At 55.8% G+C, this 26,863-nt stretch overlaps 1 protein-coding gene across 24 annotated transcripts in view; it reads right to left on the bottom strand.

Annotated features, from left to right (window-relative positions):
- Nucleotides 1-26,863, bottom strand: part of IQSEC1 (IQ motif and Sec7 domain ArfGEF 1) — a 489,184-nt gene that overhangs the window by 33,453 nt on the left and 428,868 nt on the right. For all 24 annotated transcript variants that reach the window (XM_074334136.1, XM_074334125.1, XM_074334147.1 and 21 more), the window contains 3 exons: nucleotides 21,565-21,859; nucleotides 15,754-17,003; nucleotides 2,138-2,299 (listed from right to left, as the gene is read on the bottom strand). In XM_074334136.1, coding sequence (XP_074190237.1) covers nucleotides 2,138-2,299; nucleotides 15,754-17,003; nucleotides 21,565-21,859 — 1,707 coding nt within the window. The remainder of the gene's footprint in view (nucleotides 1-2,137; nucleotides 2,300-15,753; nucleotides 17,004-21,564; nucleotides 21,860-26,863) is intronic.

Below are 26,863 nucleotides of genomic sequence, written 5' to 3'. Positions count from 1 at the left end.
GAAGAGCATGCTCATGAGGGCACTAACTTGCCAAGCTGTGATTTCACACTGTGTCTGTCCTCTCACGTCAAGGGTATGGGGAGAGGTAGCTGGGTTTGGCCAGGTATTTTTGAGAGGCACTTCAGAGGGGCCTTTCCATACTCATCTGCCAATCAGAGGATTGGAGGGTGGAGCTTGGGAGGCCTCTGGTAACAGGCATTGGTTGGTTCCACTCTTGTCACAGCCCTGCCCCCTAGCACAACCTGCTCTGTCCTCTTATCAGGACCCCTGAACAGAGAAGGTGGGGTCTGCACCAGGGACCCATGCAGCAGGCTCTGGTGTCTAGTTTATCTGTTTATAACAAAGCCGTGGCCACCCCTTAGGACTACAGAGGCCTGGCCATGGGGGACGTAATCCCACTCCAAGGCCCACCCTCTACTGGGAGCAACAGACTTGGGAGAAGCTATGGTGCGCCATCCTTCCCATTCAGGGCCTCTTAGGGCTACAGCCTTTGTGGGGAAAGGTAGGAGGGCAGCGTCCACATGGGACGATCGGCTGACCAGTTTCCAAGTAGGTTGCTGGTGCAGGGGGCAGGGGCGGGGCAGTCTCCTGCTTCCTGAGGCTGCTATTTTCTGATCCAAGGAGGACAATGAACGGATTTCCTGTGGACCAGAAGCCAGTATGGAGGCAGGTGTAGAGGGCAGTTTAGAAATGGCTGGGGGGTAAGGGGTGGGGGGAGGGGGAGGCTGGACCGAGATTGTCTTGGGCCCGATTCACTAAAGAGATAATCTACTTTCCCCTGAACCATTTCCTCACACCAGTTTAAAAGGGGAAGAGGAACACTAACCACCCTAACAACGCAACAGGCCAAAACAAAAACGCTGAGCAGGAGGAATGCAGCCCAGAGGGCAAGGCTGGCTAAGGAGGGGAGCCAGCAGCATGCCAGTGGCATAGCAGCCACCACCAAAGGCCCTGGCTCACTGCACCTCCTGTGTGTGTCTGCACGTGTCCACGTGTGTGCTATATATATGACTGAATACATACGTGCACATGTGAGTCCATGTGTGGGGGTACCCAGGCCAGGTGCTCCCCATGACCTGTGGTACAAGGAGCTCACAGAGCCCACCCACCTCCCCCCAGGGAAGCATCAGAGGCAGCAGGCGAACATGTGGCCAGGCCCTTCCTCCCTGCAGACGGCCTGATCCCGGGGGGCATGCCCTTCGCTTGTCCTTTTCCCTGACGAGCCTGGCTGGACAGATGAATGGCTCGGCTCTCATTCTGATGGCTAGCTCTTTACCCTGCTTTGATTTCTGCTCCTGGACTATGGCCCAGGGTCAGCCCTATCAGCTTGTAGCTGCGTGGGTCAGAAAAGTCCTCACTAACAGGCCTGGGGATCAGCAGAGGGTGGACAGGACACCTGTGCTAAGCCATCCCTATCCCACTGGCTTTGGCTCCTCATCTGTGAAAGGGGTCATCGATCCCTGACACCCACCCGCGTGGGTAAGATGAGGATACAGGGCCTGACACAGAAACTGCTCTGTAAACACAAGGTTCGAAACACAGGTGCGTTTCTACTCAGGGCAGTCTGAAGGAGGAACAGAGAGATTTAGGGTACGTGTTGGACAGGACTTCTCAAAACTGCCAGCAGATCCCAGGGAGCTGGGGACCCATTTTTCTGCAGGGTTCCAAGTAGCTGAGTGTTATGGTCCCCAGCTCTCTGGGCTGGGGATGTAGGGTCAGGAGGTGGGGGTTGGACTCTCAGCACCCCACCCCGATCTCCCATCCAGGAAACGTGAGAGAGAGAGAGTCAGGGGCAGAGCTGTGGGTACGGGGCTAGGGTCTGGACCAGCTACCCTTATTCCCTTGCAGGGCATATATCAAGGCCCTGACCTCCAAATCCCCTGCCCCCCCCACCCAGTGCTGGGTGGCTCGGCCTGACTGGGGGGGGGTGCCAAGGGTGCATATGGGGGGCACCTAAGGGTTGATGTGTGCATGCATGGTGGCAAGTTATGATGTGTAAGATGGTGTGGGGGTACCAGGAGCTAGAAAGAGGTAAGGGGAAGATTTGGTGTATGTCCTGCAGCAGGGGGAGCCAGACAGGTCACGGAGTCTGTCACAGGGATGTGACCACAGCACCCCACCCCCACGCAGAACTCACTCCAGCACATCGCGGTTGAACTGCTTCTGCCGGTTGCCCAGAAACTCGCCGATCATCTGCCGGCTGAGGCCTTTGCGCTGCAGCAGGAAGTGCGCCACCCCGACTGGCGTGTCAGGCACGAAGCCACGCTCGATGAGGTACTGGACGCCCTTCTCAGGCTTCCTGGGGGCGGGACAGGAGACAGGCTCAGCCCTGGCAGCCCTGGTCCCTCAGGCTTTCTTTCTACCTCCATAGGCTCTCAGTGTGCCCCAGCCAGCCCTGACCCACCCCAGACTCCAGGCACCCTGTCCTGTCCCGCCCCGAGCCTTCAACACGGGGAACCCAGAACTGCCCAGACCCTGTACCGAGAATGGCAAGACTGGGCCAGCCACAGGAGCGTGGCCGTGGGTGCTGGAGCACAGCCCCACATGCCAGTTGCTTTTTTTCTAGTTTTCCTTACTTCCATCCTCTAAGGGCCCTGCTGTGCAGCTCTCTGCTCTCCTCCAAGTGGAAGCTGCCACCCCGTGCTGCACTTCAGGCAGACTGGCACCCCCTGCCCAGTCATGCTGGCCTGCCCTCCGCCCGCCTGCCCACCCAGCCACGGAGGACAGTCTCTAACACCTGCTGAGCACTTACTCTGAGCATCACTGTCTAAGCGCCTTACACATGCACTTACTTCTCACACTCCTAGTGATTGGCACACTCGCTTCCTGTGCCGGTTACGAGCCCAGCAGCCCTGTGACTTTGCCGTGTTGTAGCGATGTGACACTGAGTTAACACAGGCAGCGCCTGGGATGCTGCTCACGCCGGCACCATGACAGGTGCTTAGGGTTGGCCCCAGGTCATACCACAGGAAATGGCAGCGCAGCATGTGCCTGGCCCTCAAGGAGGGCTTTGGGGACAGGCTGAGGACACACAGCGCACCAGAGCCGCGGGCAGGGAGGCCCCTTCCTCCCCTGGGGCCTCTGTCCTCCTGCCAGCGCTGTGGTGTGACATGAGCTCGGCTGCCCTCACAGGGAGATGCTGTGGTCCAAAGAGACAGGGTGGGATGAGGGGGGTCCCTCAGAGGGCAGGTGTCCTCTGACAGCCCTGAGCCCGAGTTGCTGTGGAGCCCTTGGGGTGACCTGGCACTCACCAGAGTGGAGTCACCGAATCACCCACCAACCCAGCAGGCAGAGGTCAGCGTTCTGCTGTCCTTTGGGGGCTTGGGGGGCGGGGGGCTAGTGTCAACCCGCCCATCAACCCAGAAGGTCCCAGCTGACAGTGTCCTGCAGTTATTGGGTTTCCACATGCAAGCAAAGCGAACCTCCTGCAGCAAGGTGACCCTGTTATTTTTATCTGGAATGACCACACACCTAACCTCGCCCTCAGGAGCTCGGCTGGGAATAGCTGCAGGACAGCAGGCTCCTGGCACTGATGTAGTGACAAAGTGGCCCTGTTCCCCCACCCCTGCCAGGCCCCCCTGCATACCCCGTTCTCCCCCATGATTCTGGGGTCGCTAACCAAGAACTGCCCAAACTCCAGGCCTCTCCAGCCACTCAGCCACTGATGCTGTGGCCAGTGGAGGTCACACTTCCTCACCAACCATCTCCATGCCCCCACAGGGCCCTAGCCCATACCTGCCTCTCCTCCCTCACTTCTAGGTGAGGGGTCACACCTGGACCTGTATTCTGGTGTGGCTGAGCCTCCCCTACTCAGGTGTCCTGCGGTACCCATCTACCCCTGGCCTGCCTGGCCCCTTGAGGCCCTGATAGGGTGCCCAGCTCCAGGCACAGCCAGCCCCAGGGGGTGGCTGCTCTACTTTCTCTGCCGCCACCACTTCCTCCAGTGTTTCATGCAATGTCATGCAACATCACGGACTCCAGGAGATGGGTTCTTCCATCCTAGAGAAGCTCCAAGCACAATGGAAGAGTGGAACACACTGCAGGAAGGACAGGCTATGCAAGGGGCCCTGGAATGTAGATTCTTCCTGGATTAAGTACCACGTGTATCCTCTGTGCCAGACACCACTCAGGACAGCCACAGGGAGGAGGGCCAGCCATAAATGCCCCGCAAAGTGGCAGGCTGCAGTCCAGTCTGAAGGGCAAAGGGACTGAGTGATGGCTGGAGGACGTGGGGAAGGGCTCCTGCTGGTGAAGCAGAAGCCATCTCTGAGCAGGTGACACACACAGTGACCAAAGTGGTTAACCAGCTTTCCAGGTGGAAGCTACAGCGAATGCAAAGGCCTTGGGGTGGGGAGTGATTCCACAAATGGAGGACCAGCAGGCTGCTCTAGGGTGGCCTCAGGCCATTGGAGAATCTGGTCTTCCTCAGTGGGGTAAGAAGTCCCGGCATGCTCTGAGTAGGGCATTGGCAGGACCCGATGTCCATGTCTGAGGGGCTCCCTCTGGCTGCTCTTTAGGGAGCAAGGCCAGACCCAAGCTGGGAGCCTGCTGGGTGACTCCCACAAGTATCCAGGCTGTGGGGCACAAGGTGGGGAGATGCAGCTGGTTACAATATAATTTGAGGGTAGAGATGATAATATTTGCTGGTGGATCCGTGTAGGAACCCGATGGCTTTCAGCCTGAACCAAATGTGGGAGGGACTGATATCACCTGGTTACTTTCACAGCAGGATACAGGAGAGGAATCTGAACTGACTGGGCCTTGCCCAGTGACGAGGAACTCGCCGAGCACTGGAGAGGAAAGGCGTGGTGGCAGGAGTACAGGTGAGGACCTAGGTGTGTGTGTGTGGTGGTGGGGCTCCAGAGTCGGGATGGCTATGCTGGCAAAGGAGCCTCTGAATGACCTGACAGCACGCAGCCAGGACGCAGCACATCTGCCGTGAGTCACTTGCCTGTAGGGCCCTTGCTGGCCCCCAGCCACTCTTGGCAGTGCAGTAAGGCCCTCCCACCTCCAGTGTGCTCCTGGGGGCCCTGCCAGGGGGTGGTCCTAGGTCTATCTACCTGGTTCTTCACAGAGCTTCCACAGTGACTGAAGGACACACGCCCGTATGTCCTGTTAAGCATCACACATGGTGACCTGCTGGGTGAAGGGATGCCGAGGGGTGAGCTGTTAATGCTGCCCCCCCACTGCCCCAACCCCCACCTGCCTCCCCTCGTGGAAGTCAGGGACCATGGGACGTGCTTTGGCCAATGCACTGTGAGCAGAAGAGGTGAGTGGCACTTTCTGTGCGAGCAGCACCGTCCCCTACGGTGCCTTCCCTTGCCACTGAGAACCCAGCAAGCCACACCCAAAGGAGGTTTCTGCCCATCTTGGCCCCAAGAGACTTGATGACCAGAGCCCTGGCCAACCTACAAAGGATGCTGCCTCACTAGTGCTGTGTTAGCATGACAGAGCACGGATGCAGGGAGGGTTAGTCCCAGCTAGGGAAATTGGGTCATAGGGCGTCATGTTCCACCCCACGGCACAGACACAGTAGTGGGATTCTGGCCCCTCCCCAACTTTTTCTTTCTCTTCCTATGACGGTACCACAGGCCTCTGAAAATTCCTGACTGGGACACTGGGCTCTGAGTGAAGATGGCTCATCTGACTCTGGACCCCAGGTGTCTAGCAAGGGCCTGGTCCACACAGAGCATGGCCAACAAAGGAGAAACAAAATGTGCCCTGTGTGCAGGCTTAGGGGCAGACATGACTCGGAGAATGGCTGCCTTACCCTGTCACCAGAACTCTGTTTTAAAACCTTCCAGGGTCTCCCAACCCCTGCAGGACAGAGTTCTGGGTGCCTTGTCCCTGATTCACTTCTGCATTCACTCCACAAACAGCACTGAGCCCCTATTCTGGGCCAGATACTGTGCACACCTGTGTCCAAATAAAGTCCCTATTCTTGAAAACATGCATCCTACTTGGAGCATCAGGGAGGGAGAAAAACTCCCAGGATACAGAGGTGCTCACAGCATAGGAGTCAAGGCCATGGCTTTGGGCCCAAACACCCACTCCACTTACTCGCTGGGTGACCTAGACTTACCTGTGCCTCAGCTTCCTCACACCTGTAATGGGGACAGCAACAGTGTAACAGCAGTTACTGTGAAAATGACGTGAGGTAATGCCTCTGAGCCCTCAGAAAACATTGGCTATATGGCTGTAAGTAAAGGGTCAGCAATAGGCAAACCTAAACCAAGTGACCTGGAGAAGGCGTGGACTGTAGCCGGAAGGGGCAGGGAGGGACGATCAGGAGGGGGCATCGACCTGGGAGCCAGGAAAGGGGACCAGCTAGAAGGCAAGGCCAACGTAGAAGTCTTGTCTGCCAGGTAACAAAATGAGTTCCAGTAACTTGGCTCCAGGATGTCCGGCACGAGAAACAGTGCCAGCATTTTTAACTGACTCCTTTGCTCCAAGAAGCCCCTAAAATTTCACTCTACCCTCCCCACCCCATCACTGCTGCTGAAAACCCATTCTGCCCAACTCTGTGGAGCCCGCTTTCCCCAATTTCTCTGTGGATTCCCCCAGTTGCTTTTTTTCTAGTTTTCCTTACTTCCATCCTCTAAGGGCCCAGCAGCAACAGGTACCGAGTATGAGTTTCTCCATCTACACCTGAGCCCTGCTGCTTCCCTGCAAGGCTATGGCAGGACAGACCTGGTGGGAGACTCTGCAGCCCTGCCCCCCATCTGCCAACAGCCTGGGCTGGCTTCTCCAGTCAGCGCTGGCTCAGACTCAGCTGTGACAGACCCCACGGTGGCTTCCCTCACGGCACCTCCCATCCCTGGGCTGCGAGCGGTCAGTGCTGAGACCAAGCTTGTGGGGCTCTCATGAGGGCAGCTACAAGGCCGTGCCTGTACTTCAGGATCACGACCTAAGGTAACCGAATGTTGAGTGCTTTGCAGGCTCTTTTCCTGGCAGGAGGCTGGAGGGTCAAAGAAGTTTCTCCTGTCCTTTTTAGTTGCTCGTGCAGCTGACAAGCAGCAGCAGTGGGAACTGCCCAGCACCTTCCTGCAGGGCATCTGCTCGGCCCCGGCTTTCCACCCCCACCTCAAGCTCCACACCCGGCCTCAGTGGGCTGACCTCAGCCCAGCCTGGCCAGGAAGAGCCCTGCATCTTGCTGACCGCAGCTGAGTGGTTCAGAGAGCCAGCAGTGCCAGCAAGGGAGGAGGCTCTATCTCCCTGCGGGACTGCCTGGAGGTTGGCCCAGGAGCCAGAACTGCTGATGGTCTTCCTGCCCTGGTCAGGAGATTGGCAGGGACGGGCCGGCTCTGGGAAAGACAGCGAAGAGATGCCCAATAGCTTTTCAGATGCTGGAGCCACTAACGGTCCCCCCTGTTTAACAGTTTGATTGGGTTCCTATCACTTGCAATGGAGAAGGCCCTGTCAACACAGGACCAACACAAGGGTCTCTATACGATATATAAGGATCTCTATACCATATATAAGTGTGGGGACAGAATTCCTGAGAGCAGTTTCCAGGCTCTCGGCCTCACGTGGAAAGGTACTGGCTCGGGTAGTAGAATTGACCGTCAGCTGTAGCCAATTAGCCACTGATATAACTGCCGTGGCTGCATTGGTTGATCAGGTGGTTGGTTGGTTGGCAGGCAGAGAAGCGGACAGCAGGTTGCAGGTCGTGTGGCTCCAGCCTCCAGTGAGTCTATAGTGATATGACTCTCCAACCTACGGTTCCGTGGGTGTTCCTTTTTGGCCTAGCCATATCCTGCGTTCTTATGTGGGGAGCGGGAGCTGAGACCCCGCAGGCCGTCTCGCACGACAAATGGTGCATCGAGCAGGGTCTCCTACATGACAATAAGGGTCTCTATACTATATATAACTATACTATACCTACAGTGCCTGAGCGTCCTCCGAGGTCCGTGGGCTGAGCCACCCAGGTGACCTCTCTCAGGCTGGCCCTGGGGCTGGGATGCACTCACCAAGTTCGGCAGTAGAACCCCAGCACGCCTGATGTGCCCCTCATTTTGGTAACCCAGGTTCAATTTCCTGCAGTGTCCTGCAGAGAAGTGGCCACCTTCCATCTGCTCACACATGTCCAGGGCCAGCAAGCTCACCACCTCCTCAGACTGCCTACCTCATCCAGCTCTGATTTTCACAAAGTTCTTTCTGATTCTGGGCACCCACACTGAACCTAGCTGCTGGGGTCTTCCTTGCACGTATCCCAGAGGGAAGGTGGAAGAATGACCCTCTCGTGTGGCTGGCACACCCTGCAGGGCCTGCCTTGGTGCTATCTTCCTCCCTCAGGGACTTGGCACCAGCACGCAAAACTGGGACAGGGTTAGGGACCCCTGGAGTTCTGAGGGTGGCGAGGACCACAGGCCAGAGTGGCTCATGTTGAGGTGAGTGGGACCCCAATTTTCTTAGTAGCTCAATGTGGTCCTAAGAGAACTGGTTGTTTAAACTGTCAGCACTAACAGCAATGACAAAGAGCCTTGGGGTCTCTCAGAACCCTGGCACCAGCACTTCTGCTTGGGTGGCTGGAGCTGGGGCCTGGCCCTATCTGAGCCCTGGGTCCCTAGAGCCCAGCGTCACGGGATCACTGTGAGGACTTAAGGAGATGGCGCACATGAAGTGTCCAGCACAGTGGCTGGCAGTTTCAATGCACATCCCTACAGGCTGGCCGTCGCTGTCATTTTCATTAATCACAATAAGCAAGTGGCGAGCAAGGGCGTGGCGTTGCAGGTAGCACATCAGGGTCCTCGCCCTAGCTCTGCTGCTTCTCAAGAGCTGGCCAAGCCCCGCACCCCGAGCCTGCCCCTGTCACAGGCTGAGTGCAGCTGACCCCGTGGATGTTGGAAGGGTGAAATCTCAGAGCACCCCCAGACTCACAATAGTGCTCTCTGCCTCCCTCCTGCAGCAGTTCCGGCAGGCAGGGAACACTGGGCAGCCGGTGGGCCACAGGGGCTGGGTGTGGGTGGAGAGGAGACCTGCCTCCCACTGCAGGCCCTGGGCTGGAAGGGACCTCACCAGCCCCCGGGAGTAGCTTCGAGTCCGAGCAGGAGTCCCAGTGCACCGTCACACCGAGTGGCTGCTGAGGCCCTGATTACATGCTCCTTAGAGACAAGGTGCTCACTCTCTTCTAAGGGCTCCTGTTTCATCGCAGAGCAACTCTGGGGATAAGGACACTCTATCAGAGGTGGGAGGGGTCCGACCTGGTCCACCTGTGACAAAAACTGGCCGGGACTACCATCACCTGGTCCCTTGCCAGAAAGTACGTAGTAGGGGCTTGAAAGAGGGAAGGCAGAGTCCTAAGCACAGGTGCAGGGCACAGGAGCCGGGGACCCTGGGGCGGGGTGTAAATGGCTCCCACTGGCAAGCAGGTGGTAGGTTGCATGAGGGCCCCGCTGGGCGCCCATGAGGACTGTGGGGTGCCGAACCCAGGTCCTGCCACTGCGGCAGCCCCAGGACCACTGCTCCAAGCCCGTGGCCTGCTGTGAGTGGTGTGGCTTTGTCTCCTAGAATCTCATTTTATACCTGTGGCCAGTGAGCAGCTGGGAGAGCACAGGGCTGCACGTGGGTAGCAGTTCCTACACTGGGTTTTAAGTGGATGTGTGAACTCCAGCCTGACCACCTACCAGCTCAGTGACCTCGGGCAAGGCATGCTCTCAGAGCCCCAGTCCAGCCATCTGTAAAGTGGGGTTAACGACAGCCCTTACCCATAGGAGCACATCACTTAAAGTGTGACAAGCTCCCAGAACAATGCCTGGCATGCTTTCAGCACACATAAGAACTGGCCATCCTTACTAGGTACGACTGCTCTGCCCACCAAACCACCCGTGGGGCCCTCCGTAGCCCCCTCGTCTTGGCCCTAGCTAGGCGCAGAAGCCCCAGCTGCCACCCACAAGCATCTCCTTCCTTGATGGCAGGCTCCAGGCAAGGCTCTTGGTCCCACCATCTCTAATCCTTACTAGGCTTGAGGGCAGGGACCCTGCGCCCATTTTCCAGGTGCAGCTGGTAAAGCTCAGGACTGCAGGGAGCTTTCAACACCCTGTGACTGGTGTGTGGCAGAGCTGGGGCAGAAACCCTCCTGCCTCTGGCTCCTGGACCTCCCCCTCCCTCCAGTGCTAGGAGCTAGGTGACCGTCCCCAGAGCCTGTGAAGGGCAGACTCTTGGAGGAACATCTGGGTGTCAGGCTGACAAGCTGGGGATGGGTCCGACTCACCAACCTACAGCCCTTTCTCAGGTCTCCTTTGTGTTGCTTTTCCTCCCTCTTACAGGCTCACACACTTTTGATACATCATTCAGATCCTCCATGTCCCCTTGAAGAAAGGGTCTATGCCAAGAAAGCTCACTGCTGGGAGTGGGCAGGAATAACAGCTGTCTGGAAGGCTGAGTGGACAGGGGAGGCAGTCAGGGGGTATGGGCAAAGGTGGCAAGCTGGGGAGGGAGGGACATGGGGGACAAGGTACCCACAGGGAGAGCCACGGGGAGCAGAGGTAGGCAGTGGAAAGGTGGGAGGTGGTGAGGAGGGATCTTTGGGGGAGGGACCCAGCCTCAGGCAGCAGAGGTGCTGCATGTCCACTAGAATCTCCTGTCCTCGGTCATCCTCAGCCAGCAGCTCCAAGGGATACAACTAGCCTGTCATGTGAGGTGGCCTGCGGGGTCTCTAGACCCGCTCCCCACATAAGAACGCAGGACATGGTGAGGCCAAAAAGGAACACCCACGGAGCCATAGGTAGGGGAGTCACACCACTATAGTCTCGCTGGCGGCTGGGTTGGAGACACAGGAAGCAGGAGCCACACTGTCTGCAACCTGCCGTCCACTTCTCTCTGCCAACCAACCTCACTTGCTAGCTGCAATCCGCTGTGCTACCTGCAATCTGTGCTTGCTAGCTCAGCCACCATCTTCTTGCTAGGCCCCATTTTCTGCTAGTGTAGCCACGGCAGTTATATTCGTGGCCAATGGCTCACTGGTTACAGCTGACGGCCAACTAGCCACAACTGATGGCCATCCAATCACAGTTGATGGCCATTTACTACCTGAGCCAGCACCTTTCCACGTGAGGCCGAGAACATGGAAACTGCACTCCTGGCTCTGTCCCCACAACTAGCCACATCGCAAGGCCTCAAGCTCCCAGCTCCGGTTCTGCTTGGGGCTCGGTCTACTTAGAGCCGAAGCACCAGCCCTCTCAGGGGCCCAGAAGCTCCAGGGGAGACCGCCAGTGGTGTTCTGAATCTGTGTAAGAAAGGCACTTGCTTTCTTACATAGCACAGTTTTGGAAAAGTGGTTTCTCTTTTGGGCCTGCCAACGACCGGCTGAGGTGGTAAAGCAGGGCTCAGAGGTGTGAAGGCCATGCTGGGAGAGAGGCCACGCTCTCTTTGATGGGCAGATGGGGTTCCACAAGGAACCCAAGGGCTCCTGCCACGGGGGCGGGGGGAAGGAGCTGCCCTCACGGCTGTGCCCCACACCCACACGTGGTCAGATGCACTGCTCTCTGTCCCTCTCACTGCTCCCACCCAGCACTACTACGAGTGTGCTCTATAGACATGTGGCTGGCTGTTCTAGCACTGTGCTGCCACACACAGGGGCCATGACCACATGCGGCCGCTGGCTGCCTACACTGCAGCTAGTGCACCTGGGAACTGGCTTCATGAGTTAGCTTTCATTTCAGCTTAAACAGCCACCTGTTGTTGGACCTCAATGTTGTAAAGGCTCAAGTTACCTCAAGTTAAACTCTCAGCTGACGGCAACTCCAATGAAAAGTCCATCAGCAGTTTTCATGGTTCATAATGAACTGATTCTAAAATTCATATGGAAGAATACCTACCACGAAGAGGAAAGACAATTTTTAAAAAGAACAAAATGGGTTTTGCCCTAATAAAAAAACATAAAAATCTGACGTTGGCAGAGAAATAAAAAATGGATCCCCTAAGCATCAGCATAGAGCTTCGTAAGTATCTTTAGTCTGTTCACTGATATAATATAGGTGTTCAACAAACATTTGCTGAATGAATGAAAGGACCCAGGCACAAACCCATGTTCAGGTAGAGATTAGATGGAATTTCAAGTCAGTAGACAAAGAACAAACTATTCAATAAATTGTTTGGAGACAACTGGCTAATTTATAAGGTGTGATCAAAAAATACAGTGAATGTTTAAATTTTAAAAAAAAATTACAGTAAAAGACACATTGCCATTAATCCCCCTCAGAATACTCCCCTTCGCATTAAACACACTTATCCCATCGTACTTGCCACTTTCTGAAGCAGTTCTGGAAGTCCTCTTTCATGAGTGTCTTTAGTTGTGCTGTCGTGGCTGCCTCGAAGTCCTGAATCAATTCGAAATGTTTTCCTTTCATGGTCATTTTGACTTTGGGGAAGAGCCAGAAGTCACATGGGGCCAGATCCGGTGAATAAGGTGGGTGAGGACACACTGTAATGTTTTTATTTGACAGAAATTGCTGTACCAGAAGTGATGTGTGACACGGAGAGTTGTCAAGATGGAAGATGAAGTAAAGACACTCACGAAAGAGGACTTCCAGAACTGCTTCAGCAAGTGGCAAGAACGATGGGATAAGTATGTTCAAAGCGAGGGGGAGTATTTTGAGGGGGATTAATGGCAATGTGTCTTTTACTGTAGTACATTTTTTAAATTTAAACATTCACCGTGTCTTTTGATCATACGTTGTATGTACAATAAACACCAGGCCCCCATCTTGTACCAGTCTCCAAAACAAATCCCAGGTTAAAGTCCTAAAGAGTATAAAACAAAACGGTAAAAGCACTGAAGAAATATTTTGAAATTATATTTATGACTTGGGGCAGATCTTTTAAAATGCAATATGAAAAACCAAAGTAATAAAAAAAGGTGATTTAACTACTTAAAATTTAAAACTTTTGATGATTTGACTAATAAAATTTTAAAACCTCTTATACAGAATGGTGACTACAGTAGTAATACTGTGTTATATATTCAAAAGTTGATGAGAGTAGATTTTGAAAGTTCTCCTCACAAGAAAAAAAAAATTTGGAGCTACATGTGGTGATAGATGTTAACTAGACTTACTGTGGTGATCATTTCCCAATACATACAAATATCAAATCTTCGCGTTGCATACCTGAAACTAATGTAATGTTACATGTCAATTATATCTCAGTTAAAAATGCAAAAATAATTGAAAACTTGTTGGATGAAAAAACATAAGCAAAGTTAAAAGATGTATAATTAAATACCACTGAATTGTACCCTTTATAAGGGTGAATTGTCTGTGAATTAAATCTTAAAAGAAAAAGTCAGAAAAAAAAAAAAGACAAGTGACAGGAAGGAAACATTTGTAATTACAAAGGATTAGTAGCCACAATATATAAAGAACTACCAGTAAACCAAAATGACAAATAACCTAATAGAAAAATGGGCAAAAAATAAGAATAGACATTTTGTAGAACAGAAAACCCAAATGGCCAAAAGATACACAAATAGAAGTAAGCAGGGAAATGCAAATTAAAACAACCAAGAGACACTACTTCTACCCTTTGATTGGGAGGTGGGTGATAACACTGAATGTTGAGAAGCATGTGAAAGAAAAGGAACTCTCAGATCCAGCTGTAGAGAGGAAATGGGTAGAGCCCCCCCCCCCCTTAAACAGTAAATTTACAGTTCCTATTTCAAGTAAAAACATTCCCACCAAGCCCCGACAATCCCACCTCTAGCTGTGTTCCCTAGAGACTCTCTTGGGAGTGTGTGTAGAGAGTAGACCCATACTTCCTGTCGTATTGTTGGTAATCATGAAAAAGTGAAAGCAACTGGCCAGATAAACACAGATAAGCACACATAGACCCCTGCACAGTAGCACACAGGAACGAGGTGGTCCAGACCACCTCGCTCCTGCAGCAAACTACGGAGCAGGAGAATCTCCGTAACACCAGACCCAGATGATGTCAGCAGCTACACTTGGGCAGGGCTTACTCTGTGTCAGGAGCTGCTCCCAGCTCTTTGCACACCCATCATTTCCTCTTTACACCCTGTGAGGTGCATGCTATTGGTCTCAGCTCCATTGTACAGACAAGGCCACTTGCACCATGAGGCTGCACTGCCCAAGGATCTGTACAAAAGGAAATAAAAGGGCCAGGCTTGAACCCGGGCAGCCTGGCCCTGAGCTTTGTTCTGAACCTCAGCTGACTAGAGTTCCGAGGACACACACATATGCACAGGGAAAAGGGTCTGGGAGGGGAGAATGCAAAATGATGAGACTCAAAGGGGATGTTATCCTCACCCAAAGGCTTTCATTTCCTTTGGAGAACATACTCATGTACTACACGTGTAATTAAAAACTGACAGAACTAGAAGGAATCTACAGAGATCAACACTGGCTGGTTGAGGGAGACTGTTCTTTCTGGCCTCTACCTGTCCATTCAGCTGCGACTCCCACATCAGGACACAGTGTCTGCCAGGGATGAGGCAAGCTTGGGTGCTCGGGGAACCCCCAGGTTATCTCAGCCTACCCTAGCAGGGCATGGGCCTGGGCCTAAGTTGATCCAGGAGCTGGCTGTACCCAGGAGCAGATGGAACAGGTGGGGCAGACTTTTGGGACAGAGCTCAGGATGGGCTCAGCAGGACATGACCTTCTCCGTCCAGCGTGCTCCTCCGGCCCCAGTTTGTAGTGGCAGGGCTGATACTTATGTGCAGCAGGCCATGGGCAGATGGGAGTCTCAGGAGAGCACTCATGGCCGTGCAAGACTCTTCGTTCTTAGCTGGATGAGGACCAATGACTCATAGACCCCGACTGCCCCTCCTGAATGCTCCCGTCCCTATATCCACCCATTGGGGACAGGTCTCTCTGAATCCCCCAGACAGCACTTCCGCTTGCTGGGATGGCTCAAAGGTGCCCACAAGACTCCTCCAATCTAGGAGACGAGGAAGCAGGAAGTGTAGTTAATGTGTGCCAGCAACTGCGAGGCAGGCTGGCCACGTCCCCAGCCTTGAAGGGGTCATCAGCACCAGTTGGTGTCTGGTGACACCAAATCCTGGAGGCCCCATAGAGGGAAATGATGTGACATCTGAGGTTTAATAACCAGAGCCTGCCAACGTCCTCTCCAAGGAATACCCAGAACCACTCCCTTTTCATTTGCTATTTTTGGCAGAGCTAAGAATAGCCTACTTTAAATAGCCCTCTGCCTCCTTACGTTTGCTCTCGGGATTGCACCACAGCACCTTTCCAGAACCATGGCAGATGGCAGTCACTCAGCAGACCCAATTTGCACACCTCCCAAAGGGCCTGGAGGCTGGCTGAGACTTCTGCAAGCACAGGCTTACCTGAGTCCTCCTCTCCTGACACAGGCCTCTGAGTCCCCAGGGGACCGTGTTGAGACACAGACCTCATCATGCCCTTGCTCAAAGATCTTCACACCCCTCATCACCCAGAGAAAAAGAATCCAAACCCCAGAGCCTGCCATTCATGGCCAGGTGCAGCATTACCCATTGTATCGGCCCTCACATAATGTGTCCTGAGCACCTACTGTGTGCCGGTCACTATTCTAGGTGCCGACAGGGCTGTGAACTCGTGCTGTTTCAGCACACAGAAGCCCCTCATTCTGCCCCTGCTCAGCCCGGTACTGTGTGCCCCCCAGCACTGCCCACCGGCCCCATCTCCCTTACCACCCACACTGGCTGCGCCCTCAGCACCGGGACGTGAGAGGAAGGCCCTGGCAGAAGCCCCTGGGTGTCACTGCCCCGCCCAATCTTCCCTGCGGGCGGGCACTCACTTGTTGAAGAGGTTGAGGCCAATGCGATAGTGCCTCTTGCGGATGACGTCGTTGCTGAAGGCAGGTGAGTCCCAGCTGTTGCGGGTCTCCTTGTGGTAGGTCTGCTTGCTTAGCGTCTGCTCCCGCAGGCTGTCACGGGAGGACGACTCGGAGCTGCAGTTGATGGTGTCATTGGAGTTGGATGTGCTGTTGATGCTGTCGTTGTCCCCATCGGAATAGTCTGACTCCGACTTGCTCTGCCTGTTGCCCGAGCCGTTGATAGCCAGGTGGCCATCCGGGGGCCTGGGGGGCCGGGACCGCAACTCCGGCTCCTCCCGTGGGAGGTCCTTGGGGGAGCCGCTGTGAGGGCCGTGCTTGGGGCTGCCCTGCTGCCCGCTGAGACTGCGCTCGTAAGCGCTCTGCCTCTTGAGTGAGCCGCGGTCTGAGCGGTCGCTGAGGTCCACGGAGCTGTCACTGGGTGGCTCAATGGTGAGTAGTGGCGGGTGCTCCACCCGCAGCTGCTGCTCTTGCCGCTCAAGCGACGGCGTGCTCTGGCAGCTCGTGTCTGTGTCCCCCTTGTCGTCCTTATGAGCTAGGGCCCAGTAGTCCTGGGCAGCACCCCTGGCCCGTGGCCGCAGGTCTAACTCGGCGCTGGGTGGCCGGTGTCCTGCCTGTGACAGGGGCAGCGGTGGTGACAGTTCCTCTTCATCGATGTACAGGGTGACGTCACTGTACGAGGCTGTCATCTCATCCAGTTTATGGTGGTCCACGCTGTGCAGGGCCGCTGGGGGCTCAGAGTCCCGGGTCCGGCCCGTGCTGGAGGCCGGCACCTCCTCAGTATGGAGGCTGCGGCAGTTGAGGGCATCGTCGATGGACTCAGCCAGCGATTTCACCTGCCGGGAGAAGGCATCCTCCAGCTCCGTGATGGCATCTGCGAAGTCACTGCAAGGGGCCGAAGACTTGAGGGCAGGCAGCTCACCAAGGTCGCTGCACGCAGATGGCACCAGGGCGCCCAGCTGAGAGCCGTCATCGGTCACTGAGACCTGCTTGCCCTCGAAGTAGGAGCTGTGCGCCTTCTCGGGCCCCTCGAAGGAGAACTGCATCCTCATGTTGGACAGCACGATCCTGCGCGACATGCGGTTCTCCGACATGCAGCTGCGCAGGCGCTCGAAGTTCTTGTTCATCTGGTACTGGCGGAAGGCCGTCTGGATGGTGCGGGCCGCATGGCGGGTCACCAGGCGTCCCCCATACTTCCGTTCTAGCATCTCCACCTGGAGGGGGCAGGAGAGGAGGGTGAAGATGGCCCCATGCGCTGGCACAGCACCCCACGGCCTGCAGCAGCACAACCTGGGAAGGCTGCAGCACATCCCAAAGCTGGGGCGTGCGGATGGGGTTGTGCAATATCTGGGATCCAAGTAAGATGGACAAACATCATGTTAAACTTAAAGCTAGTAAGTTCCCTACAGGACTTCTCAGAACCTTTAAAAGCCTTGGCCTTCCCACATCTTGTGGCATGCAGTTCAACACAAGGGTAGGTGTTGGAGGAGGTGAAGGGCCTCTGTGGAGATGAGGGACCCAAGGCATGTGCAGACAGACCTGCCGAAGACCTCAGCCAGGTCCTGGGTGCTGAGCATTGAAGACAGAATTCCAGCCTCATTTCCTCTCTGTGGCACCAGCAGTGTTATTCTGGTGGCCTGGGGGAATCACAGAGTTTTAGGGAGACCTGAGAGAATCACCAACCTGCGGAGCAGGCTTCAAGGCCAGAGGCCTGGGTTCTAAACCCGGCTCTGTTCAGAGGATTGTGCTAATCACGTGAAGAGACTGACACAAGCACTCAGCACATGCCAAGCTCAGGGACATCTGGGGCTGCAAGACTTTCTCAGCTGCATTCCTGGAAGGTCTTGACAGTTTATGGGGTCCCTAAGTCCCCTCACTGCACAGATGGGGAAACTGAGGCCCAGAGTAGAGACCTAACACACACATGGCAGCCTCCAGACTCGAGAGCAAGCTCTCACTCGCTGGTACCATAGGTCCTGATTGCTCTTCTCCTTGAGTTTGGAGATGGGGCAGGGCTATAGGCCAGTGAGAGGAACTGGGACTCTTCAGTGTGACACACGGGCTTCCTACAGGTATGCCCGTGACCAAGGATCATGCTTCCAGCGTAAGTGAGAAACAAACATACTCCTGGAGCTGCAGCCTGCTCAGTGGGATCCAAGACAAAGGACTGGCTTCTCCTAGGGGGCCGGGCAGAGAAGGCACTTTCTCTGACATGAGGCCAATAGAGCTCTCAGGTCCCCAGGAGCTAGTCACGGTGCTCAGGGAGGCGAAGCACCCCACCTTACTCATCTAGGTCCCACCAGCCTACTCCATGCCGGGTAGCATGCCACAGCTGGCAGCAGAGAGAGACAAGGTCCCTGCACTCAAGAAGCAAAGAGTCTGTGAAGAACAGAGACACACACACATGTCACTGAAATAAAGCCACACAGATGGCAGAGTTGGGGAAGGGCTGCTTGGAGCTGCTGCAGGGTGGGAAGAAAGGGTTCGAAGCCTCCCATGCCCAAGTATGCGTCCTAGTCCCCTTGCTTGCCAGTTTGTGGCCTGCTCACCCCTCTGGAAAGTGAGAGTGTGCCCAGCCCCATGAAGCCACCCATCTCAGGAATGCCGGCTGCCTACAAACACTGGGCACGCCAGCTCTCTGGGGCCCACAGGAAAGGAAGCAGCAGGCTGGGCAGAGCGGCTACGGGGTGGGGATGCGGGTGCCAAATGATTTTCCAAATGATTTTCTAAAGCCTGGCCAGGCCCAGAGTCAGCCAGGGTGTGTCTGTTTTTGCTCTCATCCTGAAGCTACTGATTGCCATCCAAAGAGATGGCTTCATTTCCACATCTGTAAGCAGAGTGGTTCTGTTTTTTGGGTTTTGAGTGGAGCTTTGAAAGCCCACAGGGTCGATAAAGGCCCAAGGCTGAGCTCCGGGAAGCCCTCTCTTCTTTGCCCTCCGAGGCCTGTGGTCCCGGGCCCCTTATGGTAGCCTCGGGTGGGGGGTGGACAGTCACGATGCCAGGGTGACCATATCAGGCCCAGAGCTCACTCCAGGGCCCTTTATCTCCTGCTGACTTTGGACCTCCCAAACCAGGCAGCAACCCCGTTTTCTTGAAACTGTCCGCAAACCTGGGGTGGGGGCCCAGAGGAGGGACAGAAGGACTTCAGGAGAGCAGAAATGGGCTCTGTGCTTCCTCACCAAAGCCCGAGTCCCTTCTACCTGGCCTCCCCCAGACGATACACAGTGGCCCAGGCCTGCTCTTACTCATCCCCAGAGCTGCCTGCTCCTTCTTCCCGTTCGGCTGGAACACACCCAAGGCCTGGTCTGAAAGTTTATTGAGGGACAGGGGAAGGAATCCTAGCAGTAAGTGCTTACCTGATGTGTGTCGCCCTCCCCTGATACTCACAGTGACGTGCAGTCTGCAGAAGGCTCTAGGACCCACGCTTCTCAGAGGAGGCTCAGAGAAGTGGGGTGATGAGAAGCCAAGCCCTAGCCGGGGCTCTCCTATTAAGCCCTGACTCTTCCTTTGAAGGGGACTTCTCAACAGTGGGAATGAAGAACTGACAGGAACACCCTTTCACAATATAGAGCTGCCTCCTGCTCTCAGTGACAGGAAACCACTGGAAGGCACAGAGGCCCAGGGGCCAGATGGAAAATCCATGAGTTCCCACTGGGTTCCTTTCACTTAAACAGGATTTCGCATTCCCAGACTTTAACTCCGCTTGGAATCAGGCACCTTACATTTGTCTGGCAATTCTCGTGTGATCGGTTCTGTTCCCACTTTTGCCTTAATTGCCAGGAAGCTCAGCAGAGTCGAATGCCCGCTGGCCCTCAATGATACTTCCTCTCTTTCACCTCTTTATCACCTCTTCCCTGCCATCCTCTCTCCCAAGTTCATTCTGCCTCAGGGCGTTTGCACCTGCTATTATCTCTTTCTGGACCGCCCCTTCTTCAAACACCCAGTTCTAATGCCACCTTAGAGAGGTGTTCCCCACCACCTTTATCCAATGCTGTCACCTCCCACAGTCACTCAATTTCTTTCCCCCATTTCCCTCTCTCTAGAGTTTGCATCACTTTCTGGACTTAGTCTGTCTTTATTGCAAACTTGTCCATGGTCTGTCTCCTGGCCCACAGTGTCAGCTCGAGAGCTGGGACATGACCTTGTCCACAGTTGACTGCCAAGCACCAGCACAGTGTCTGGCATCGGGTGGGCCTTCGGCTAATGTGCATGGGGTGAAAATGAACAGCCGTGGCCACACGAGGGCTGTATGGAGCACATGAATATTGCCGCAGGCTTCTGCCAAGTCTTAACCTTGCTCAACTCTATTTTAATGGCTGCCTGCAGGTGTCCTTTACTATAAGCTCTTTCTGATCCACTTTGGATCCGGGCGTAACTGATAAATAGAATGGAGGCTGTCCTCCCTGCTGTGGGCCTGGCCATGAGGCCAGATACTATAGGGGCAGGCGGCGCTCTGCTATCAGGCTCTGGCCACTTACTGGCTCCCCTCTCAGTCCCAACTCACAAGCAGAAGGATGGAGAGAGATCAGGGAAAGGTAGGAAGGGCTGTCCAGAGTCAGAGAGCAACACTGAGCACAGGAGGGGCAGTGCTGGCAGGGGCTCTGTTGGTGGGGGAGGATGCATACCACTCCTGAGAGGCACAGGAGGCCCTGACCCCTGCTCTGTAAAAGACAAACAGGAAGACTGAAGGCAGACAGAGGGCAGCCAGGCCACGGGGCAGAGGTGGGCAGAAGAAAAGGCAAGGACACTTCTGCAGCCTACTGTCTGAGGGGCTGCTAGAAAGGATCCTGGGGAAAGGCCACTGTAGAGGGGCTGCCCGGGACCCACAAGGAGATGACTGGTCAAAACTCAGTGCCCAGGAACTAGGGAAAGTTGGACAACTGGTCCTGCAAACATGCACAATGCTTCCTGGCAGCCTGGGATTGCTCCTGAAGCCTAAAACTTTCCCTCAGAGATTCCCACTAGAATTCTTTTTAAAGTGCCGACTATGTGCCTGCACTCCAAGGGGCTAAAAGTGAGAACTCTCTGCCCCCCAGTGACCTCGTGCTCCCCCCACCCAGCACCACCCAGCCGGGACAGGCCTTTCCTCTCTTCCTTCAACCCCAAGAGGCTGCATCCGCCTCTTCTGCACACAGGTACTGAGTGGCTGTGGGCCGAGGTCCCTGGGGGAGGAAGAGCAGCCTCCAATGGGGTGATTTCCTACAAGAATGCTAAGATGTAAACCGGAGGGGATATAATAAGCAACCTCTCCTCACTGGCTGTGCTTGGGCTTGGCATTCATTTCAGAGTTAAGAGCTATTTCCTTTGTAAATCGACCTCCATTCCTTCCCCCTGGAAGCTCCTCCTGCAGACTTCCTAAGGGCTGGGTCTCTCTTGGGACTTCAGAACCCCAGTGGCCGGCCACACAACCCAAGTGTCCTTGTGGCATCAGGCCTTGATGGCTGGAGGCCCAGCACAGTCCCCAGCCCCCCGCCGTTAGAGCTGTGGACAGGGCAGAAGCAAGGGCCTGACAGAGGAAACGTCTGGTAGTCTCGCCCCTTCTCTCTGAGCACTCCCCACGTTGGGAGGAGATTAGGGAGCTCAGGCTGAGGCATATTCGCAAGGATGTGCACCTAACTCACACCTCTGTCTGTCGGAGAGTGCTGGACCCCAGCACCTGAGGACTGAGAGACACCTGCCTCCTCAGGCAGCCCCAGCAAAGGGCCACATCATTCCTGGGGGGACACGCAGCAGGCAGAGCTGCCTGCCTGGAGTGGCCAGGCCGGCTGCACCTACCTGCTTGTCCTGCAGGTCTGAGGAGAGCTCATAGCTCTCAGAGAGGGAGCGTGAGCGCTTGATGGCCTCCTCCTCGGCCTGCTTGCGCAGGATGGACGTGGAGTGCTGCAACTTGGGCCTCCGCGTGCGCTGCTGCTGCCCCGGCGGCCCCGAGTACAGCCCATAGGCACCCCCTGACGTGTGCTCGTAGTGGTCGGGGCTCCGGCTGGAACCAGGCACTAAGGGGCCCTGGCGGCGGGCTGAGGGGCTGTCCAGCGGTGTGCAGGTCGCGCTGCTGGGGGCCTCGCCCTCCACGCTGCAGGAGAGAGGAGAGGCCTCCAGTGAGTGACAAACCAGAACTGAGGGCCTGCGGGGTAACCAGGAGGTAGGAGGGGCGACAGCCAAGAGGCAGACCCCACGTTCCAGGGGCTTCCACCACACCCAGTCTTCCTACTTCCCCTCGTCCTCCGACAGTCCAGCCCCCCATGCAGCCGGAGGGACCCTGCCAAGACTGCTCCAAATGCTCCCGAGGCTCACTTTTTGTTAACAGTAATTAACAAAAGTGACTCTTTAGTGCACACCCACTCAGAAGGCACGCATTGTACTGGTGTTTGTTATGGACTGAATTGTTTCCCCTAATGTTGCAGGCCTAATCTCCAGTATTTCAGAATATGTCTATATTTGGAGGGAGGGTCTTTAAAGAGGTAATTAAATTAAAATGAGGTCATTAGGGACCTAATCCAATATGACTGGAATCCTTATGAGAAGATTGGGGTGCAGACAAACAGAGGGATGGCCGTGTGAGGACACAGCAAGAAAGCGACCATCTACACACCAAGGAGAGAGGCCTCAAAGCAACCAACCGATTGAGGCCTTGACCTCGGATTTGCAGCGTCCGGCACGGAGAGATACAGTCTGTTGTTTAAGCCACCCAGTCTGTGGTCTTTGCTCCGGCACAGGGACTTGCTCGAGGGTGCACGGGTCACAGTAAGGAGGTGAGTGGGGCTCCCAAGACCAGAAATTCCTCTCTGTCCCCTACCCCACTGCCCCCCACCCCCAGGACTCCTCGTACACAACCCTCTCAAAGTTTCAAGCACCAAGTAGGAGCAGGGCCAAACGGGGGAGTTGGGGGACAGAGAGGGATTCATTGACACACATCCCAAACTCATGAACTTAGAATATAGAGTCGGTTCCTGCTGCAGACTGCTTTTCATCATAGGAAAGGAGGGAGAAATTTATGCAACACATTTCTAACATAGCTTCTGGTACGCACTCCAGTCAAGCCCTTCCACTTCCCTTTCCCTATAGGATATCACTCAACCTTTAAAAAACCATCTGATCCCTGGGACCAGGGCCTGGTCTCTCTGGAAGTAGCCCAGCAGAGAGAAGGGAACACAGGCCCTACCTAGGATGCAGTTGTTCCTCAATGGACCCACCTTCACACCAATGGAAACGCCTTACAGTCAAGGGCCTTGAGGCCAACTGGTCTACCCTTCCCAGCTCTGCTTCCATTGCTTCCACTTGTCAGGGACTGGCAGGGACTTGCTGCCAAGTATAGAATGTGAAATTATTCACTGACTCCTAGGGGAGAGTGAGTGGAAGTGGGGGCAAAGGAGAAAAGGCACTGGAGCAGAGAGGCCAAGACAAGGCAGCAGACCCAGGCAGCAGGAAGCAGGAAGCAGCCTGCCCTTTGAGTTTGTTTCTGCCCTAAGCCTGGGATGGGCTGCAAACTTCCACGCCACCAACCGGCTCTGTCCTCTATGCAGTCACTCTCCAATGACAAAGGAAAGCCCATCCAGCTCCCCAGCGGATAAAGTGTGACAGAGGTCTTTCCTTCAGAAAGAGCCCTGGGCTAGAGGCTCTGGGCTCAACAGGGGCACTTGGATCTGATATGGATGGGGACAGCTGTTGAGAAGCAAGAACTTTCTGAGGCTGGGCAGCCCAGGATCCCTGCTCTGTGCACTATCTGCCTCCTGACTGCCGTGGGCCAGCAGGTTCCTGAACATGCTTGGAAAAGACAGCTGGGCATCCTCTCAAGGCCAAGGGAGGAGGCCTGACTCTCACCCACAGCGTTACCTTTCCCCACGATGGCAACTCCAGCCCTACCTTCCAAACACATCTCAGCAACGGGCCAGGCTATGAGCACTCCTCCCTGGGTTATCAAACAGCCTCCTCACTGGTCTCCCGGCCTTCTTCCCCCGCAGCATCACAAAGAAGACACTGTCCTTGGAATGTCCTTCAGGCCTGACCTTAGCTGCACTCATCTTGGCTCCTCTTCCTCATTCTATTCCAGCCTCACTGGCATTCTCTTTTCAAAAGTGTCAGGTACACTTCTGCCCCAGTGTCTTTGCACTGGCTCTTCCCTCCCCCTGGAACGCTCTTCCCCACTCTACGGGGACCTTGCACTGGCTCTTCCCTCCCCCTGGAACGCTCTTCCCCACTCTCCGGGGACCTTGCACTGGCTCGTCCCTCCTCCTGGAACGCTCTTCCCCACTCTACAGGGACCTTGCACTGGCTCTTCCCTCCTCCTGGAACGCTCCTCCCCACTCTACGGGGACCTTGCACTGGCTCGTCCCTCCTCCTGGAACGCTCTTCCCCACTCTACAGGGACCTTGCACTGGCTCTTCCCTCCTCCTGGAACGCTCCTCCCCACTCTACGGGGACCTTGCACTGGCTCTTCCCTCCTCCTGGAACGCTCCTCCCACTCTACAGGGACCTTGCACTGGCTCTTCCCTCCTCCTGGAACGCTCCTCCCCACTCTACGGGGACCTTGCACTGGCTCTTCCCTCCTCCTGGAACGCTCCTCCCACTCTACAGGGACCTTGCACTGGCTCGTCCCTCCTCCTGGAACGCTCTTCCCCACTCTACAGGGACCTTGCACTGGCTCTTCCCTCCTCCTGGAACGCTCCTCCCACTCTACAGGGACCTTGCACTGGCTCTTCCCTCCTCCTGGAACGCTCTTCCCCACTCTACAGGGACCTTGCACTGGCTCGTCCCTCCTCCTGGAACGCTCTTCCCCACTCTACAGGGACCTTGCACTGGCTCGTCCCTCCTCCTGGAACGCTCTTCCCCACTCTACAGGGACCTTGCACTGGCTCTTCCCTCCTCCTGGAACGCTCCTCCCCACTCTACGGGGACCTTGCACTGGCTCGTCCCTCCTCCTGGAACGCTCTTCCCCACTCTACAGGGACCTTGCACTGGCTCGTCCCTCCTCCTGGAACGCTCTTCCCCACTCTACAGGGACCTTGCACTGGCTCGTCCCTCCTCCTGGAACGCTCCTCCCACTCTACAGGGACCTTGCACTGGCTCGTCCCTCCTCCTGGAACGCTCTTCCCCACTCTACGGGGACCTTGCACTGGCTCTTCCCTCCTCCTGGAACGCTCTTCCCCACTCTACGGGGACCTTGCACTGGCTCTTCCCTCCCCCTGGAACGCTCTTCCCCACTCTCCGGGGACCTTGCACTGGCTCGTCCCTCCTCCTGGAACGCTCTTCCCCACTCTACAGGGACCTTGCACTGGCTCGTCCCTCCTCCTGGAACGCTCCTCCCACTCTACAGGGACCTTGCACTGGCTCGTCCCTCCTCCTGGAACGCTCCTCCCACTCTACAGGGACCTTGCACTGGCTCTTCCCTCCTCCTGGAACGCTCCTCCCCACTCTACGGGGACCTTGCACTGGCTCGTCCCTCCTCCTGGAACGCTCCTCCCACTCTACAGGGACCTTGCACTGGCTCGTCCCTCCTCCTGGAACGCTCCTCCCACTCTACAGGGACCTTGCACTGGCTCTTCCCTCCTCCTGGAACGCTCCTCCCCACTCTACGGGGACCTTGCACTGGCTCGTCCCTCCTCCTGGAACGCTCTTCCCCACTCTACAGAGACCTTGCACTGGCTCTTCCCTCCTCCTGGAACGCTCCTCCCACTCTACAGGGACCTTGCACTGGCTCTTCCCTCCTCCTGGAACGCTCTTCCCCACTCTACGGGGACCTTGCACTGGCTCTTCCCTCCTCCTGGAACGCTCTTCCCCACTCTACAGGGACCTTGCACTGGCTCTTCCCTCCTCCTGGAACGCTCTTCCCCACTCTACAGGGACCTTGCACTGGCTCGTCCCTCCTCCTGGAACGCTCCTCCCACTCTACAGGGACCTTGCACTGGCTCGTCCCTCCTCCTGGAACGCTCTTCCCCACTCTACGGGGACCTTGCACTGGCTCGTCCCTCCTCCTGGAACGCTCTTCCCCACTCTACAGGGACCTTGCACTGGCTCTTCCCTCCTCCTGGAACGCTCCTCCCCACTCTACAGGGACCTTGCACTGGCTCGTCCCTCCTCCTGGAACGCTCTTCCCCACTCTACAGGGACCTTGCACTGGCTCGTCCCTCCTCCTGGAACGCTCCTCCCACTCTACAGGGACCTTGCACTGGCTCGTCCCTCCTCCTGGAACGCTCTTCCCCACTCTACGGGGACCTTGCACTGGCTCGTCCCTCCTCCTGGAACGCTCTTCCCCACTCTACAGGGACCTTGCACTGGCTCTTCCCTCCTCCTGGAACGCTCTTCCCCACTCTACAGGGACCTTGCACTGGCTCTTCCCTCCTCCTGGAACGCTCTTCCCCACTCTACAGGGACCTTGCACTGGCTCTTCCCTCCTCCTGGAACGCTCTTCCCCACTCTACAGGGACCTTGCACTGGCTCGTCCCTCCTCCTGGAACGCTCTTCCCCACTCTACAGGGACCTTGCACTGGCTCGTCCCTCCTCCTGGAACGCTCCTCCCTCACCTCCTTCATGTCTTTACTCAATACCCCTTTCTGAAGGAGGCTCACCCTACTCCCTGCCCCTAGCATTCCTAATCCCTCAGTCTGTTTCTTTCCCTTCTCCATGAGGATCCATCACCTTGTGACACACTGAATGGTGTATTCATCACACTTTTTGGCTGTTGTCTGTCTCCCACATTAGCACAGAAGCTCCATGAGGGTGGGGCAATTTGTCTGTTTTGCTTACTGACATCCCCAGGGCCAACACATGCACCGGCCTAGCAGTGTGTAATAAGTGCTTGCTGAATGAGCAGGGCATTTCACCACACCAGGTGTGCTGGGTCCTGGGATGTGGGTTCTTACGTCCTCCCCATCGCACATCCTACATGCTGCAAAGCTACCTGGTGACCCTTCCCCTATTACCACGCAGTGACATAGTCACCTGTGCCAGAGTCCTAGGTGTCATGATGCCAGTCCCTCCCCTACAGCCAACCCCCACCCCTGCCCCATTCAATGTCACCAAGCCTTGTCAAATGTACGTGAATTGTATCCCCTTGAGTTACGCAGTGTGGCAGCCCTTC

Source organism: Rhinolophus sinicus, linkage group LG01 (genome assembly GCF_036562045.2).
Source record: "Rhinolophus sinicus isolate RSC01 linkage group LG01, ASM3656204v1, whole genome shotgun sequence".
NCBI classification, from domain to species: Eukaryota; Metazoa; Chordata; class Mammalia; order Chiroptera; family Rhinolophidae; genus Rhinolophus; species Rhinolophus sinicus.
Note: the sequence above shows the minus strand (reverse complement) of the source record. Positions and strands in the feature narration are given on the sequence as shown.